General features: G+C 44.0%; 1 protein-coding gene across 1 annotated transcript in view; it reads right to left on the bottom strand.

Moving 5' to 3' along the window:
• The window catches only part of ANKRD13A (ankyrin repeat domain 13A), a 34,197-nt gene that overhangs the window by 6,151 nt on the left and 10,624 nt on the right, over positions 1–17,422 (bottom strand). The window contains exons 2-11 of the mRNA XM_061169584.1: positions 15,056–15,188; positions 14,131–14,255; positions 11,926–11,971; positions 10,277–10,420; positions 9,406–9,595; positions 5,557–5,623; positions 4,113–4,194; positions 2,067–2,128; positions 1,186–1,316; positions 360–517 (exon numbers count right to left, since the gene is read on the bottom strand). Of these exons, the coding sequence (XP_061025567.1) occupies positions 360–517; positions 1,186–1,316; positions 2,067–2,128; positions 4,113–4,194; positions 5,557–5,623; positions 9,406–9,595; positions 10,277–10,420; positions 11,926–11,971; positions 14,131–14,255; positions 15,056–15,188 (1,138 nt within the window). The remainder of the gene's footprint in view (positions 1–359; positions 518–1,185; positions 1,317–2,066; positions 2,129–4,112; positions 4,195–5,556; positions 5,624–9,405; positions 9,596–10,276; positions 10,421–11,925; positions 11,972–14,130; positions 14,256–15,055; positions 15,189–17,422) is intronic.

Raw genomic sequence — 17,422 nt, 5'->3', positions numbered from 1 at the left:
GGATCTTAGTGTCAATTGTCTTCCTCAAATAATAAGTTTAATTTGAAGTTTCACTTAAGTAAGGTTTCATATTAAAACAATGAATGTGTCACATTTTTATGCCTTTTTCATCTGTCAGCACCATCTGTAAATAGAACTGATGGCTGGGGGGATCTCCTAATTTTAATATGCAAAATGAACTAAGAATCATGACACTTCTTTAAACCAAATTAAACTAGAGGATAACTCTGCCCTCCTCCGTTAAGTCTACTGTCTGCTTCTTTTGCCTCAGGTGCTCCAATTCCCTGAAGCACACTCTGTCTCCCGCAAAAACGGGCAGAACCTATGGGCACTCCTGTCTGTGGTTTATTGAACGGTACCTATTTTGACAGGAAATCCAGGTGGGAATTCCAGTTTGATGAAGTCTCTCAGTCGGGCAAAATGAGCACTAGTTCGGGCCATCAGGTCAATGATGGGGATGACCTGCTCCACGAGAGAGAGAGGAAACTCCTCACACATCCACAGCATTGCTTTAAACCTGCCGGATTGGATGAGAAAAGACTGAGGCCATCTCCCTCAGACAGGGAGACTGCGTTACTTCTACGCAGTAGGCTAGACAACGCCAGCTTCCTTACGCCCCACGCCCCAGCCTTCCCAGTCATCTTACCTCCCCTACGTCTGAGCTGGGAAGGGATTAGAGCCACAAAGAGCTCGCATCACCCTGAAATCGGGCAAGCAGGGGAAATGACTTGCGCTACAAGCCTTTATCGATAGCAAGCAGGAAGAATTGGTAGCTGGTGGAAACCATTTCATTTGATCAGCTGAAGCTTGTTGGCAGTTAAAAAAAATAAGGAATTCTTATATCCAATCTATATTCTATTTGGAGAAGGTCAAATAATAAGATGGGCAATCTACTGTTACCTTTCATCAGATAAAGTAATTTTTGTTTTTTGGGGTTTTTTGTTTTTTTTTTTTTGCAGCATGTAAGACCTTAGTTCCCAGACCAGGGATCAAACCTGTGCCCCCTGCAGTGGAAGGGTCTTAACCACTGGACCGCCAGGGAAGTTCCAGTAATTTGAAATTATTTTTAAAGGAAGGACCGAATTATTTTTAGAGGAAGGACAGAACATGACACTGGAAAACAGCACGACTTCTGAAACAAACAAGAATCCGTTAAGTTGACAACGGCTGCTGAGTCTCTCTTACTTTTGTGTTCTAATCGTCAGCTCTTTCGGCCTTCCGATGTCTCTGTCCTTCAGATCAAACTCTTTGTTGAAGTACTCGTCAGGCGTGATGGCTGTGGGGTTGTTGGCGGTGGCACACTCTGTGGTGAGGTCCTGCCGAGCCAGAACTCAGGGGAGTCAGAAATGCCAAATGATGCTGACAAGTGGAGGCCTAGGGCACCCAGCCTCTGAGGTGGACATGTTAACCAGCTACAGAGCAGGAAGTTCTAGTCATTAACTTTTTTTTATTAAGTTAACTGCACAGAACAAGAAAATTGACAAACAGATTACCAAACTATATGACCAAGTCTAATGGATTTCTCCATTTCAAATCATTTCTCCACTCTCCTTTTATCTCCTGATTATAGAAAGGAAAAAGAGAGACAGACAGAAATATCTGAAAGCACATGGGATCTGGAAGATTTGGAGTTCAAGTTCCAGCTCTGTCCTTCTCTAGCCTGTGACGTTGGAAAGGTAATTTCATTTTTCTGACCCGCAGTGACCTCCACGGCAGCAATTTCATATGGTTATTGTGAGGACTGAGAAAGAAAATGTTTGTTCAGGTGCTGTATTAAAATATAAAGTCCTGAATCCTTTTTTCAGTTCCATTTTTATAGTGAGGGCCTAGTTTAAAACAGGAGAGAAAGCACCTGATTTCTATAATCACTACCTGCCTCTAAAATCTTTATTTTCAAAGACTCAGTCATCTTATTCTCTTCCAAAAGAATATCTCAGATTTCAGCTGGGGAGTACTCTTTAGCCTTTTCAAATCGAGTGGTCTGCTCAGGATTCAGTAAATGCCCCCACAAGCAGAGAAAAGTCATCTCCTGTTAAACCGTGCTGGAAGCTCATGCTTCGACTTACCCCTTGAGCACCAAATTGGTGTTCCACAGTCCCCAGCAAAGACTCCAGTGGGTTCCTGTCCGCTACAGAGGAGGGAAAAGTTGAATGTCGAATATTATACCTTAATTATGATTATAGAAAAAGATTCTCATCCTACCTTCATGTTTCTCCATCATGCATTAGGAAATCCATCTATGGACAGGCCAATAAAATCATCCCCAATAGCCATCAGCTAACTTATCCTTTTTTGTTTTGGTTTTTTAAAAAAAATATTTATTTATTTATTTATGGCTGCGTTGAGTCTTTGTTGCTGCGCGCAGGCTTTCTCTACTTGTGGTGAGCGGGGGCTCCTCTTCACTGCAGTGCGCGAGCTTCTCATTGTGGTGGCTTCTCTTGTTGTGGAGCATGGGCTCTAGGTACACGAGCTTCAGTAGTTGTGGCACGCTGGCTCAGTAGTTGTGGCTCACAGGCTTTAGAGCACAGGCTCAGTAGTTGTGGCGCACGGGATTAGTTCCTCCACGGCATGTGGGATCTTCCTGGACCAGGGATCGAACCCGTGTCCCCTGCATTGGCAGGCAGATTCTTAACCACTGCGCCACCAGGGAAGCCCCTAACTTACTCTTTCTAAGACACTTTTTATTAGGATCTCTAAGCTAGATGAACAATAGTTATAAGAATTCAAGGGCTTCCCTGGTGGCGCAGTGGTTGAGAATCTGCCTGCCAATGCAGGGGACACGGGTTCGAGCCCTGGTCCGGGAAGATCCTACATGCCGCGGAGCGACTGGGCCCGTGGGCCACAATTGCTGAGCCTGCGCATCTAGAGCCTGTGCTCCGCAACAAGAGAGGCCGCGATAGTAAGAGGCCCGCACACCACGATGAAGAGTGGCCCCCACTTGCCGCAACTAGAGAAAGCCCTCGCACAGAAACGAAGACCCAACACAGCCAAAAATAAATAAATAAATAAATAAATAAAATTAAAAAAAAAAAAAAGAATTCAATCAGAATAGTAGAAAAAGTTTGGATTTAGGAACGAGCCAGATCTGGATTCTAACTGCACCTTGGCTGGTCGGAGGCCTCAGCTTCCTCACCTGTCAAACTGGACTAATGGGAACGGTAGTGGAGGTGTGAGTTAACAATGGCCACATGCTCACCGCACGCTGCAAGCCCCAGTCTCAAGGTTTATGTGTAATAACTCATCTAATCCTCCTGATGACTCTAAGGCAGGTCTGGTAGCACTCATTTCACCGCTGAGGAGACCAAGGCACAGCAGGTAGGTAACTTCACAAGGCCCTGAACCGGCCTCGCGCCAGCTGGGATATGGCAGCCATGTATTGGCCATGTTTTGGCTCAGAGCCCAAGTTCTGTCCAAATCTCTCATCGTGATAGTTTGGACTAAATCACTCATTCCAGTGATAAATATTCTCCAATATCCTTATCTACAGATTTTTTCAACCGAATCCAACAATTGTTCTGCATAACACATAAACAAGCCCTGTGAATGGCTTTAATTACAACTGGAGCCAACCACAGGGGAGGACCTCCAAGAAAGAGTCAGACTAAGGAAAATGTTATAAAAAGGAAATTTGGATTGGCATGACCTGATCACATTAACCCCCAAATTTAACAGAGGCAACAAAGACTTCCTCTAGGCTAAAAAAAAAAAAAAAAAGAGGGGGGAGAAGGGGGACTTCCCTGGTGGCGCAGTGGTTAAGAATCTGCCTGCCAATGCAGGGGACACGGGTTCGAGCCCTGGTCCGGGAAGATCCCACATGCCGCGGAGCAACTAAGCCCGTGCACCACAACTACTGAGCCTGCACTCTAGAGCCCGCGAGCCACAGCTACTGAGCCCACGTGCCACAGCTACTGAAGCCCGCGTGCCTAGAGCCCGTGCTCCGCAACAAGAAAAACCACCGCAATGAGAAGCCCGCGCGCAGCAATGAAGAGTAGCCCCTGCTCGCCGCAACAAGAGAAAGCCCGCGCACAGCAACGAAGACCCAACGCAGCCAAATAAATAAGTAAAATTAAAAATTTTATTTTTAAAAAAAAAGGCAGAAGGGAAGAGATTACCTTTATATCTCTTTTTTTCTTCCTCAGTCAGATGTTCTGTCCGTATTTTGGTTATCACACTCACATTGTTCACTGTATAAACCTTGAGAGATGTGTGCGAAAGGAAACAGTGACACGGGGAATCAAAACTCAACAAATAAGCATAGCAAGAGCAAGAATGCTGAAGCCAAAACAAAACAAAACCCAGCAAAATAAAAATGAGAAATGGTTAACATTCATTAGAACCCTTCAGAGAAAATACACAGCTACCAACTTAGAAATGCATCAGCAGTTACTTTGCATCTCTGACATTTTTAATTACCCCTGAGTAGTTAACGGTGACAGGCTGCACCTTCCAACTTGCCCTTCTTGTTGCTAAACACTCTCAAAGAAGGTCCTGCAATTTAGGCCTCCCAGCTGGATTTCTACTAAGGGGCCCAAACCTGCATCGTGTACTTGGACTGATTTGTGGTAATCTTATACTCAGACCGACTTAGACAGCCATCTGCTGGACAGAAGGAAAAAGGAAGGAACACAAGGTTCTCTACACTGGTAAGATTTAGAGAAAACCAGCAAGCCACTATTTAAAAGGTATTCCGTATATTGACCTCAAATTATTTTAACTGCCAGGGTCAATGCTCTGTTTTCAAGGTTGATTGAAGAATACTGGGGTCTGGAAGATCAAACATCACAGTTCACAGAGAATTAACTGTATATGCCAAAACGTGGATTCCCAACGTTTAAAGATTCAGGAAACACACCCAGCACTGGAAGGGCTATTTCTAAGTGCATCTCACTGAGCGTGACGTAAGCTTTCTTTGCTCACTCAGAGGTCACCAGAGGACCGTGCAGCTGCTGGCAGCACCGTTGTGAGCCATCAATCCCCGCTGCACTGCAGGGCTAACGAGAGGCCAGGAAACAGCTTTCCCGCTGACACAGTGCCAGATGACTCGAGCAACTCTCGTCTCCACTATGACAACTATCTTCTAAATTCACTGACATCATGTAAGTGGGCTGGAAGCCTACTGGTTACAATTAGGCTGACTAAAAATATTGGGAGACTCATAAAAGCTACTTTACAATATATATATTTTAAACCCACTCAGGTGATAAAAAAAGATGATCAAGCATGTTAAATCTAGTCCTTTCTTTTTCTTTTCTTTCTTTCTTTTTTTTTTTTTTAAAGAATTAAAGGAATTGTCACTCCCACCAGGACAACTGGTACCTGGACTCATTCCTCTACAACATAGTTTCTCTTTGCCATAACTAGAGACCTCCTTGGGACATGCTATTCCATTTTCTGAAAGTCAAATAAGATACAAATCCAAGGAAGAGACACACTAGACAGAACTTATTCCCCAGAGCACCTCCACGGCACAGATGCATGACAAAATCTGAACAGAATCCTCATTTGCATAGAAGCTAAATAGCTATATTAAATCTTATTTTAAGAGTTTCCTTTTACCTTTGCTTCGTAACCATTAACAACTTCTGCTTTATCTGTCCTCCAGCCCCAGAATCCGGATTTAGTTCTGATAAAAAGTGAACACCACAAATTTCCACATGTACAATATGCCATTCAGATTTATCCCTGCAGCCTTTATAGGTTTTTTCCCCCAGCTTAAGTTAGTGAAGGACACTTGGAAATTAGGGTCCTACTGTCCACAAAAGGATGTTATTAATGACAGATGGCTCAAGCATCCCCCACCCCCTCCCACAGTTATTAATCAATTTGCCTCACCCCCGGCAAGAGAAAGCCTCCATTCTTGGCTTCTTTACGAAAGCTGCCGGCAGAGGCAACAAAGGTGGTGACATTTATTGGACAGCTGTCCCCAAGAAGTGAGTGCAGATGACCAGCGTCCAAGGGCTCGCCACTAAGGTGGTATCTGGGCCAGAGCATTCATCTGGGTCATCCCAGCTGTGGGCACCGATAGAGTCAGTAGCTCTATCCCCATAAGCAGCAGCATCTCAATCGAGGAATTCTTAGAACAGTGAGGCACAGACCATCCTGCTCCTGGGAGAACATGGGTGGGGCAGGAACTCATCACTGTGGAGAGCTGCTTGCAGAAGCCATTAGTGCCTGCGAAAAGGCTTGGGAGTCGCGCGCGTTATCAGGTTTGGTGCAGCGGGGGAAAAGAATATCAAAAGCAGTTTTTCAGCCCAGCCGTTGAGTCCAGCTCTGTGGAACTGCTTGTAAAGCAGCCCAGCACTTCAGCAGCAGCTGTAGCATTGGTAAAGTGCCCAAACACCCAGTTACTCAACTCAATATACTCCTGGAAAAAAAATGCATTTAGGAGCCAAATGCGGCCAAGAGGCTCTGATTCTTTTTCAAAGCAGCTCACCCTGGGAAATGCTCCCACTCCCAGGGGAGCCCTGCCCAGACTGCCCCTTTGTCTAGGACATCACATCCCAGCTTCGCTGTGACTGCTGCACTCGGGCCGGTGTCAGGCAACTGCCTGCCTCCTGCTCCGACCCCGGGGTGAAGCAGGACACCGCGCAGGAAGCTCCAGAAAGGTGGCCGGGAGGCGGTTATCTACGTGTTGTGTTTCCAAACAGTTTGCTTTTCTTCTAATGAGATTTGGTAAATGCAATTAGTCCAGACAGGGTATGCGGAGTTTTATGTGTGTATTACAGTCCATCAGAGAAAGGAGGGACCAGAGCTTTAACTTTCCTATTCGTTACCCACAGTTAGCACAACGTGACCGATGGAGGGAAAGAGAGGACTCCTAAAGGGATGATACCACATGCTAGCTAACTCCAATTTACATTCCAGAAACAAATTTAGGGACCGCACCTGCCTCATTAATGAACCTGAGTCCCCTTTTAGTCAGCGATCAATGAAAATCAAGATATTCCTTTGGGTGAACAGTTCAATCCTCAGTTCCTGTCTTTCACTAAGAACTTGGTATCTTGGCACGGGAAATCATCGCTTTCTGGCACTCGGACTGAAGGATGACTAGGTCTGCTCCACTTCATCCTTCGTGGATGCTGAGAAATGAGAGCCGCACTTTCTCCCTGGGAACTGCCACGCTCCTCACTCACCCACATCTGCTCTACCTGCAATCCTGGCTGCTCCATTTCCTTCCCCACATCCACTCTCAGACAGCTTAGTTATTAAACTCAACATCTACATCCTATTTTAAAACCAAGATTCTAATAAATCCTTGGCTCCTTGATTAACTGTACATGCAGAGGCATCTGATAATGATAGGAGAAAACCCAGCTTCCTCTTTTGCCATTTTCACCTCTGCCCGTCTCCACTGAGACCACCGTGCCAAAGGCCACTTAGCACATGCTGGGACTCGGAGGCTGCCACACAATGTGAAGAAAGGCTCTGAGGGTGGCAGGGAATGCTCTGTTTAAGGTGGGCAGAGCAGAACCTTTCAGAGGAGAGACAAATCCAAACTGCAACCAGAGGGTATATATCCACAGGCCCAAAATTCACTCGGGCAAAAGTATTACTTTGCAAGCATCAAGCTCAGAGTAAGATTAGGAGAAAGAAAGGGATAAAGAAGACTATCATAATATAACAGGCCCACATCTTCCAAATTTAATCAGCTGAACACTAGCTCACACCTCGGGTAAGAACCAGGCAAGCACACTTTTTCTAGCAGCAAACCTCACCCTCAAGAGGGGCCCAAGCCCTTGCTTGAACCACGAGAAGCTCACTGAGCACCTATTTCATTCCAAGCACCAAAAACAGCAGGTGCCTTCTAGAAATTCTCTCTCAGCAACTCTCTGATGCTCGCAAAATGAGGGTTAGCCTGAACCATCTGAAAACCCCGGGACCACAGGAATACAAAATGTAACTCAGTACAAATGGAAGGGGGGCTGTCTACCCTCCGCTGGGTAACAGCCAGTAACCATCACATTCTCTGTAAATTACACTTCAGAGCAAACAATGACGCTACAATGACACTCTGCTGCCGAACTAGGGGGAACAGTGGCTCCTCTCATGACATCTGAGATTTCATCTCGAGATTCACTCCTTTTTTCTTTTCAGCTGAGGAAAACAGGAACCTGAAGATGAAGCCGCTTGCTCAAAGCTGCACAGTTAGCAGCCCTGCCGATGGCGCCAGGTTCCTCCAGCCCTCGGCTCCCCTGTCTTCCAGCTTTATGAGCAGAGCCCTATGCTGGCGTGCCCTCCCGGCCTGCAGAGGCGAATGCTGAAGCCTGGAGATGTCTTCCCAAGACCCTTTCAGGTAAAGCCACGGTCAGTCCCTAAACCTTGCTGTCCCTGGAAGACAGCGGCTGTCACCTGGTGAGGCCGGTGCGAGGAGGCTGGCGACAGGGGACTGACCCTGCCTCAGGGGGTGTCACTCCCAAAGCAGCAGCATACCTGGCATTTTCTCTTCTGCTACCAACAAATACCCTAATTCCACAGCTTGATCTAAATTAGGGGAAAGGGGCACTTAAACCTTATGTTTGATTAAACCGAAGACTCTGTTTTATTAATAAATTTTATACTGGAAACAAAGAAGAAAAGGAAAAGAGAGAACAGTCAGTATATTCATTAAGAGAAAAGAAAGCCTAAATCCAGAAGAATAGTGTCCATGTCAGCTCAGGCTATGCTGCTTTGGTTTACAGAGAGCTGGATGTGACATCCTAGGCAAACACTCAGGGCTCTTACAGACTCCCTCAGTTCAGTGTGTTCTATGGTAGAAGCACTCAGGCCAACAGCTATGACAGCCTCCACCCCCTTACAAAGGCCCTCCCCGCCTCGGCTCCGCCCACAGGCAGAGGCCCAGAGATGGTGTTCTCACCTGGGTTAACCGAGGCACAGACCTCCCCAAAGGTTTCTCCAGATAAAGTCTGGAATAAAACTGAAACCCCTCCAGACTCTTGCTCTAAACTATTAGGCCTCATGGGGAAGCAGGAGGCGGATGAGGGGGAGGACCACATTTAATTGTATGCTAAGTGTGTATTTGACTGACTAATATCAGTATAACCACACTCAATACTGGACCGATTCTACCTCGGAAACTCCAAGCTCCATGATTTGGGACTAGGGAGTCTTGTGGATTGCCAAACACAGAAATAAAATTCAAGCAAAATCCATTAGAAAAGGGCCCATAAAAGAATATGAAGACATTTCTCCAAGACTTAACCAATGTGCCATAAAAATGATACATGGTGGAGGATGTCAGCTGTGGTTTGTTTGGTTAGAGCAGAGATCAACTTTAAAACACACTAGTGTTTCTTACACCATATTAGAAAAATCCCAATCCACCCATACTTTCCAATTTATACATACATGGCACTAAAGATGGCAGTAAAGGGATTAGACATGAAAATGCAGAACCTAAATCCATACCTTTCAAAAGCAATGTTTTTAGTATCAAGGCTGGTGTTAATGACTGGGCTTGTGAGCCGCCTCTCAACCTCCCTGCCTTTTGGCTTCATCAAGTCCAGAGTGAGGCGCTCCATTTCCTGGGAAAGGTCAAAGTGTTCAGTGGTGACCACTTTGTCATCGTGGTTGACTTCCATCAACTCTGCCCAGTTGTCTGCTCATGGAAACAAGGGCGTAACTAAGCACAGTGCAAGGAAGATGCAAAACCAAAGCAGCTTTGTATGTTAAACCGCATCATCTTTCACACACACCCCATCCCCCCCACCCCCTGGTGCTATCTGATAAAACCTAAAGACTATTGATTTTCGATTACCTACTTGCCCAGGAATGATCTGGCCAACTTTCCGTAACTCAGAGGAGGCTCTGGGCCATCTTCCCCAAAGATGCAGACTTTTTAAATAATTTGTATTTTTTGTTAGCAACGCATTTCATCTGTGTACTTCTTTAAGTATATGATTACTTAATTAATATAAATTATTTATGCACAACACTGGGTTAGCCACACCATTTCTCACCCTCCATTAGGGGACCATGCCTGATTATGGAGGCAATATAAAGAGATACAAGACAGAGTCTTGCACTCAGAGGTTTAGGAACATCATGTCAAGAGGGTAACAGTGTTGGGTGGTAAATGATATGTGCAAGAGAACTATCCAGATAAGAAATAAGATATAGGAATTGAGAGCTGAATAACTAATAAGAATAACAGCAACAACAACAGAACATGCCCCAGAGACAGGCACGGAAAAGACACATAAATGTGAGTACATTTTGATGGTTAAAAAATCACTCAGCACTTAGGAAGAGCAGTGATTACTAAAACAGAACCACTCACCTTCTCCCTTAAAGATGAAACTCCGCCTCCCTCTTATCCAGCTCATGTTCTCAAATCCCAGCAATGTGATATCCACACGCAGTTTGGCACCACTTTTCCAAATGCGACAGACATCATTCGGGCATATTCTGGAAACCAAGGGCACTGGAGAAGAGAAGTGTACTACTGAGAAAAGCCCGAGGGCCAAGCAGAACAGCCAGGCCCCAGAAATCAGGGTTCTGACTTCAATGAAAGGACAGGAGTGGCAAGATGGCGTCGGTCATACAGAACTGGGCTTGGCTCCCACACTTACAATACAAGGAGTCATTCTTAAAAAATAAAAATGGACTTTCTGTTCTACAGCTGTTTATAAAACTGCAGATCTATGTCTTGTCCAGAGAAAACGCTAAATCAATTTCCCAAGAGTATCCTCAATCCCGAATGAACCCCTCTCATTGACCACCATCAGGGCTAGAGCGCATCCATCTGGCTGTCCTCATCCACATACGCTACTCTCGCCATCTGGCTGAGGCCCCCCCTATACTGTCAGGCCCACCATTCAAGATATCAAATGTCTAAAATATGCTGCTTTTTTAACAAAAACTGAGATCAGAGTGGTTATTTGCATTAAAAAGAACTCAGTTTCATAGAAGAACCTGAAGTTCTGTTCTTTCATATACTTTTTACTTCATTTAAATGTTTTATTACAAATATGACTTCTTGCCTGAAAGGGAAGTCTGGAAGTGAAAATAGCTGAAAATCTGGGAGTTAGAAACTGTCATTAACTGATCTACAAGAAACAGAAATAGAACATCTAGGAAAATTACTGTCAGTCAATTTGCCTTACATAAGATTTTGGAGAAATACATCCATTTTGTTAAAAACAAGCTATTCCAATATTCATCTCATCTTCTTCCTTAGAAAAACAAGTTTAGGACTTCCCTGGTGGCGCAGTGGTTAAGAATCCACCTGCCAATGCAGGGGACACGGGTTCGAGCCCTGGTCCGGGAAGATCCCACGTGCCGCGGAGCAACTAAGCCTGTGCACCACAACTACTGAGCCTGTGCTCTAGAGCCCACGAGCCACAACTACTGAAGCCCGCGTGCATAGAGCCCGTGCTCCACAACAAGAGAAGCCACTGCAATGAGAAGCCTGTGCACTGCAACGAAGAGTAGCCCCTGTTCACCGCAACTAGAGAAAGCCCGTGCACAGCAACGAAGACCCAACACAGCCAAAAATAAATAAATAATTAATTTTTCAAAAAAAGAAGAGAAAAACAAGTTTAAAAGGATCGCGTTGAACTCCACAAGGAAATGAGTAACTGATTTATGATGAATCTTACTAAGATTTTAGCCATTTAAAGTGAGATATTAAAAAACGAATAATATGGATAAATGTCAGTGATAACTGATAAAAGGAAGAGACAAAATTGTCTATATATTGTACTGATGAATGCTTGGGAGAAAAAGTCTTATGCACGCGGGAAAAGATTGGAAGGAACACACCTAAAGCATTAACAACAGTTGTGCTTATGTGGGACTGTGGGTGACTGTCTTCCCTTATTCTCATCCATTCATTTTCTAGATTAAAAAAAAATACATATAACTTTTATAAAAAGTTATATAAGCCTATATTCAAGCTAAATAAATTTCAAGCCCACAGCCACTCACCCCAGCTGGTGAATTCCCACTTCATCTGCACGTAGAAATCCGGAGCCTGAAGGACAAAGGTTTAAAATAAATTACCCCTTACAGCGGAAACTAACACAACATTGTAAATCAACTATACTCCAATTAAAATTAATTTTTAAAAAATAAAATAAAATAAATTACCCTTGGTACCATTAACTAAACACAAACACAGTAAGGTTTATTAGGGTTGTTTAAAAGGGAGAGGGAGAAAGAACAGAGAAGATAAGAAGAAACATAAATCGCAAACCCATCAAACTAAATCCTTATTTTATGTTCAGGCTGTTATTTTATCTCAATATAAAATATGTCTAGACAGTTAATAAAGTTAACTGCAAGTGACAAAGTTGGAGGGAGATAAAGTCAACGTTGATTTAGGGGCTCAACCGTGTTCCTAACAGTAATGGCCCATGAGCCAGGAGGATGGGCTCAAGCACCACCACACGATATGGGTCACAGGCTGGTCTAAGCAGAGAAAAGGGAGCATGGACCCCATCTGTTCTACAGGGAACTTGACTGTGAAAGGCTTTGTGTGCTGGGAAGTGCTTGGTTTTTATCGGACCACTCTGAAACCAAGAGGCTGCGAGACATCACTGCCCCCAGAAAGTTGAGTTTTCCCTCCGGTTAACAGAAGACTTTTGCCCCACTTTCCTCTTAAAGTTTTAGGATTTGGCTTTTTGAGGTTTCACACCACCACAGCAGGCCTGTTTAGGATGATTTTCTGACCTACCATGAATTCCTACAGAAGGTTCTTGGAGAGCTACTTAAGAACTCCAACAGTTAGCATGAAGGAAGAAAAATGCTAGAAATTCCAGGTGTTTTTCTGCTCAAGAAAAAACAGATTCCAATGATGGGTGAAGACACTCCGAGGGGCAATGGATAAGAAATGTGGACACATAACAAGGAGATGCTGTTGAAAGACAAGCCGTCATGCACGGCCTCTGGTGCCACCAAGCACCATGTTATTTGTGGGCTGTCTATAACCTCCAGCAGAGAATACAACTCAGTGCAGGTCACTGCTATGGATCAATACAGGTAAAAAAAAAGAAAGTCTTTTACACTGAATTTTTTAAGTGTGGGTGACTCCATGTTAAAGAAGTCATTTTCTGCTTTGTCAAATGGACAAATGATGTTTTTAGTTCCTCCTACAGTGAGTTAGATAAGAAAACAAATCTATGTGATCTTTGTGCACTCAAACACACATCTATTTTAAAAACAATGGATACAACAATTTCATACTTCATGGACGGTTTTTTTGTAGTATGTGTAAAATGAATGTCTTAGGCAGGATTTAGCTTGTGTCACAGAAATTTGTTTTAAGAAGAGTGCTCAGATAACAAGCAGTGATTGTCTCACTGCAAAGTTATTCCTTTTCTCAACAGAATTGTTAATTTTTCTCAAGAAATGCAGAAAGCCGATTTATCAAGCAAATATCTTTGGAAATACTTGGGGAGCTCACTTCTGTGTTTAAACTGAGAATAAACAACATGAAAATAGAACTGCTGGTACTTTCTTGTCTCCTGCTGCCTCAGGAATATTGCACATGGTTGACCAATAAGACGGTTATTGCAAGTGACAAAGGTTATCTGAAGAATGGTAACCATCATCCAAAACAATCCAAGAGCCTAGAAGTAAAGTCTTTTAAGAAAATTCTCTAAGTGTCACAGAGCCCATACATCATTCACAAGAGAGATAAACTGCCCCAAAGCCAATAACTATAAATAAATTAAGGGAATGGATTAGAAGTCATATAATACGAATGGCTAGAAGTGACAGGGGTGTCAAGGAGAGCTGCACACAGACTTCTGAGCCTCAACAGGCCCTGAAAATCCCCATATAGTCACAATGTTCATTACAATTTCCCCAAGATGACCTGAGCTCGGGATGCTACTTGTAAGAAAACAGGCAGCTAGACAAATTAATTGCTTGATGTCCATTTGTCTTTAGTTCTAATTTTTAAATAACACTTAAAAGAGTAAGTCTTAATGACCCGGAAACGTAATTTGTGAAAGACTTCATACATTTAACAAGTTGGAAAAGCAAGGAATAATGCTATTTGGTATTCAATACATCGTATTCACGACTCATAAAACTCTTTAGGAAGGCACACAAGGATGTCAAACTGTGTCTGCAGCTGCTGTGTCAGCATTTAACTCCAATGATGGCATTGTCAATTTTTATGGCTACCTCGAGAATTTTCTGGAGCAGCTCGGGAACTCCCTCGAGGGCCATGGATGTGTTGTGGAAGTCCCGATGCTGAAGGACTGTGTACACCATCTCGGGATCACCGGTGCTCACAGCCTCGTGCAAAACTGGAAGGCAAAAAAGTGAAATTTGATCCCCCTGTATTCTCACACTTTCTGACAAATTCCAAAGCCACTATGAAAAGTATCTATCTGGATCAAAGGCCAATATTCTCTTCAAAGTGGGACACAGGCTGCAGCCCCCCCTGATCTTTATGACCATGACGACTTACTTCTAGCCCTTACCTGAGAAGAGAAGAGAACATAGCACTCTTAGCCTCTTGAGCAAACCCTGCCATCGTTCCCTTTCCCCCCTTTCTTACCACTGGCTCTGAAATACTGACAGTGTCTTCAGAGCTGGCTTTCATTGTGTGATCACATATCTGTGGAGATGGGCAGGTAGGGTTTGTGTTGTGTATATCCTTGCTCAGTCAACTCAAAATTACTCTGACCAGTAGTACAAGAGTGTGCAAAACAAGTGAAGTGCCAGGATTTCACTGGAAAATACTACTACTTTCAGCTATAATTTCTTTTTGATTTTGTCTATCCTGATGGATTCGCTGGAGTTACCACCACATTCCTCAGGGGAAATCCGGCCTTCACACTCATGTCTGATTCACGTAGAGCCGCTTTCCGGATGAGGAGTCACCCTCTACCCAGGGCTCTTGGCCCAGGACATAATTCGGACCACTGTGCTGCAGACGAGCCAGCAGCATCCGAGGCTCTTATCTTCTCGCCCAGCCCCAAGTTCCAAGAGAGAAAGAGTCTTAAGATAAAGATGACTTGGGACAATGAGGATTGAAACTGGCCTTTATTCAGAAAGAGAAAACGAAATGAAAGGCTTTAAATTATTTTACAAGTATACTTGCCTGTCCATCCCTCGCGATTTTCTTTTGTAACATCTGCTTTATGTCGGAGCAAGACTCTAGCAGATTCCAAATGTCCCAAAGAAACAGCAAGATGCAATAAGGTTCGACCTCGCGGATCCAGAGCCTCCACATTCTGTAAAGTAAACACTGGCATTTATATAATTGGATATATTACATAAAAACGTGGAAAGGAGTTTGAGAGATAATATTCAGTATAAAAATTAAAAATAGGAGGGTCTGGGAGAACCCTGTTGACATAGCATCACACAGAAGGGATTTGGCATGTTCACAGTGGTGGCAGAAGAATCTCTCTGACACATCTGGGCCAAAAAGCAACCTCAGGGTACTGAGACAAGACTCCCCATTCTCCTGCAAAGGTAAGCCCAGGAGGCTTGAGGCAGTACCCTCAATGTGCTGTGGATGGTAAATGTCATTTAATCCTAAGACAGTTCAGAATTAAATATGAGAAAGACGAAATACACCAAATCCACAGTATTCATTTTTGTGTTAACTTTAGTAGTATTCTGTGTAATATGGCATTTTCAATGTTTGTAAGATTTAGATAATGTATTAGAGAATCTGACAAATTAGCCTGTGATTCTAATGTAAGGTATACCATTGAATAATTGATTTTGGACTCATATTAGAGATTTTTACTAGTGTGCAAATAACATTGAAAGAGAGGAGGATTGGTTCAAGATAGCGGAGTAGAAGGAGGTGCTCTCACTCCCTCTTGCGAGAGCACCGGAATCACAACTAACTGCTGAACAATCATCGACCGGAGGACACTGGAACTCACCAAAAAAGATACCCCACATCCAAAGACAAAGGAGAAGCCACAATGAGACGGTAGGAGGGGCACAATCACAATAAAATCAAATCCCATAACTGCTGGGTGGGTGACTCACAAACTGGAGAACACTTATACCACAGAAGTCCACCCACTGGAGTGAAGGTTCTGAGCCCCATGTCAGGCTTCCCAACCTGGGGGTCCGGCAACAGGAGGAGGAATTCCTAGAGAATCAGACTTTGAAGGCTAGCGGGATTTGACTGCAGGACTTCAACAGGACTGGGGGAAACAGAGACTCCACTCTTGGAGGGCACACACAAAGTAGTGTGCGCATCGGGACCCAGGGGAAGGAGCAGTGACCCCAGGGGAGACTGAATCAGACCTACCTGCTAGTGTTGGAGGGTCTCCTGCAGAGGCGGGACAGAAGTGGCTGTGGCTCACCATGGGGACAAGGACACTGGCAGCAGAAGTTCTGGGAAGTACTCCTTGGCGTGAGCCCTCCCAGAGTCCACCATTAGCCCCAGCAAAGAGCCAGGTAGGCTCCAGTGCTGTAGGCTCCAGTGCTGGGTTGCCTCAGGCCAAACAACCAACAGGGAGGGAACTCAGCCCCACCCATCAGCAGACAAGCAGATTAAAGTTTTACTGAACTCTGCCCACCAGAGCAACACCCACCTCCACCCACCACCAGTCCCTCTGATCAGGAAGCTTGCACAAGCCTCTTAGATAGCCTCATCCACCAGAGGGCAGACAGCAGAAGCAAGAAGAACTACAATTCTGCAGCCTGTGGAAGGAAAACCACATTCACAGAAAGACAGACAAAATGAAAAGGCAGAGGACTTTGTATCAGATGAAGGAACAAGATAAAACCCCAGAAAAACAACTAAATGAAGTGGAGATAGGCAACCTTCCAGAGAAAAAATTCAGAATAATGATAGTGAAGATGATCCAGGACCTCAGAAAAAGAATGGAGGCAAAGATGAAGAAGATGCAAGAAATGTTTAACAAAGACCTAGAAGAAATAAAGAACAAACACTAAAGAACAAACAAACAGAGATGAACAATCCAATAACTGAAATGAAAAATACACTAGAAGGAATCAATAGCAGAATAAATGAGGCAGAAGAACGGATAAGTGACCTGGAAGACAGAATGGTGGAATTCACTGCCGCAGAACAGCCATAAAAAGGAACAAAATTGGGTCATTTGTAGAGACGTGGATGGATCTAGAGACTGTCATACAGAGTGAAGTAAGTCAGAAAGAGAAAAAATATCGTATATTAACGCATATATGTGGAACCTAGAAGAATGGTACAGATGAACCAGTTTGCAGGGCAGAAATAGTGACACAGATGTAGAGAACAAACGTATGGACACCAAGGAGGGAAAATGGCAGGGGGATGGTGGTGGTGGTGGGATGAATTGGGAGATTGGGATTGACATATATACACTAATATGTATAAAATAGATAACTAATAAGAACCTGCTATATGAAAAAATAAAAAAATTTAAAAAAAAATTAAAAATAGTATTTGCACATCATGACAGCACTATATGGGAAAATGAATGCTTGCAAGTGG

The sequence above is a fragment of the Eubalaena glacialis genome, chromosome 15 (genome assembly GCF_028564815.1).
Source record: "Eubalaena glacialis isolate mEubGla1 chromosome 15, mEubGla1.1.hap2.+ XY, whole genome shotgun sequence".
NCBI lineage: Eukaryota > Metazoa > Chordata > Mammalia > Artiodactyla > Balaenidae > Eubalaena > Eubalaena glacialis.
The sequence above is the reverse complement of the archived record's forward strand: the minus strand, read 5'-3'. Positions and strand labels throughout refer to the sequence as shown.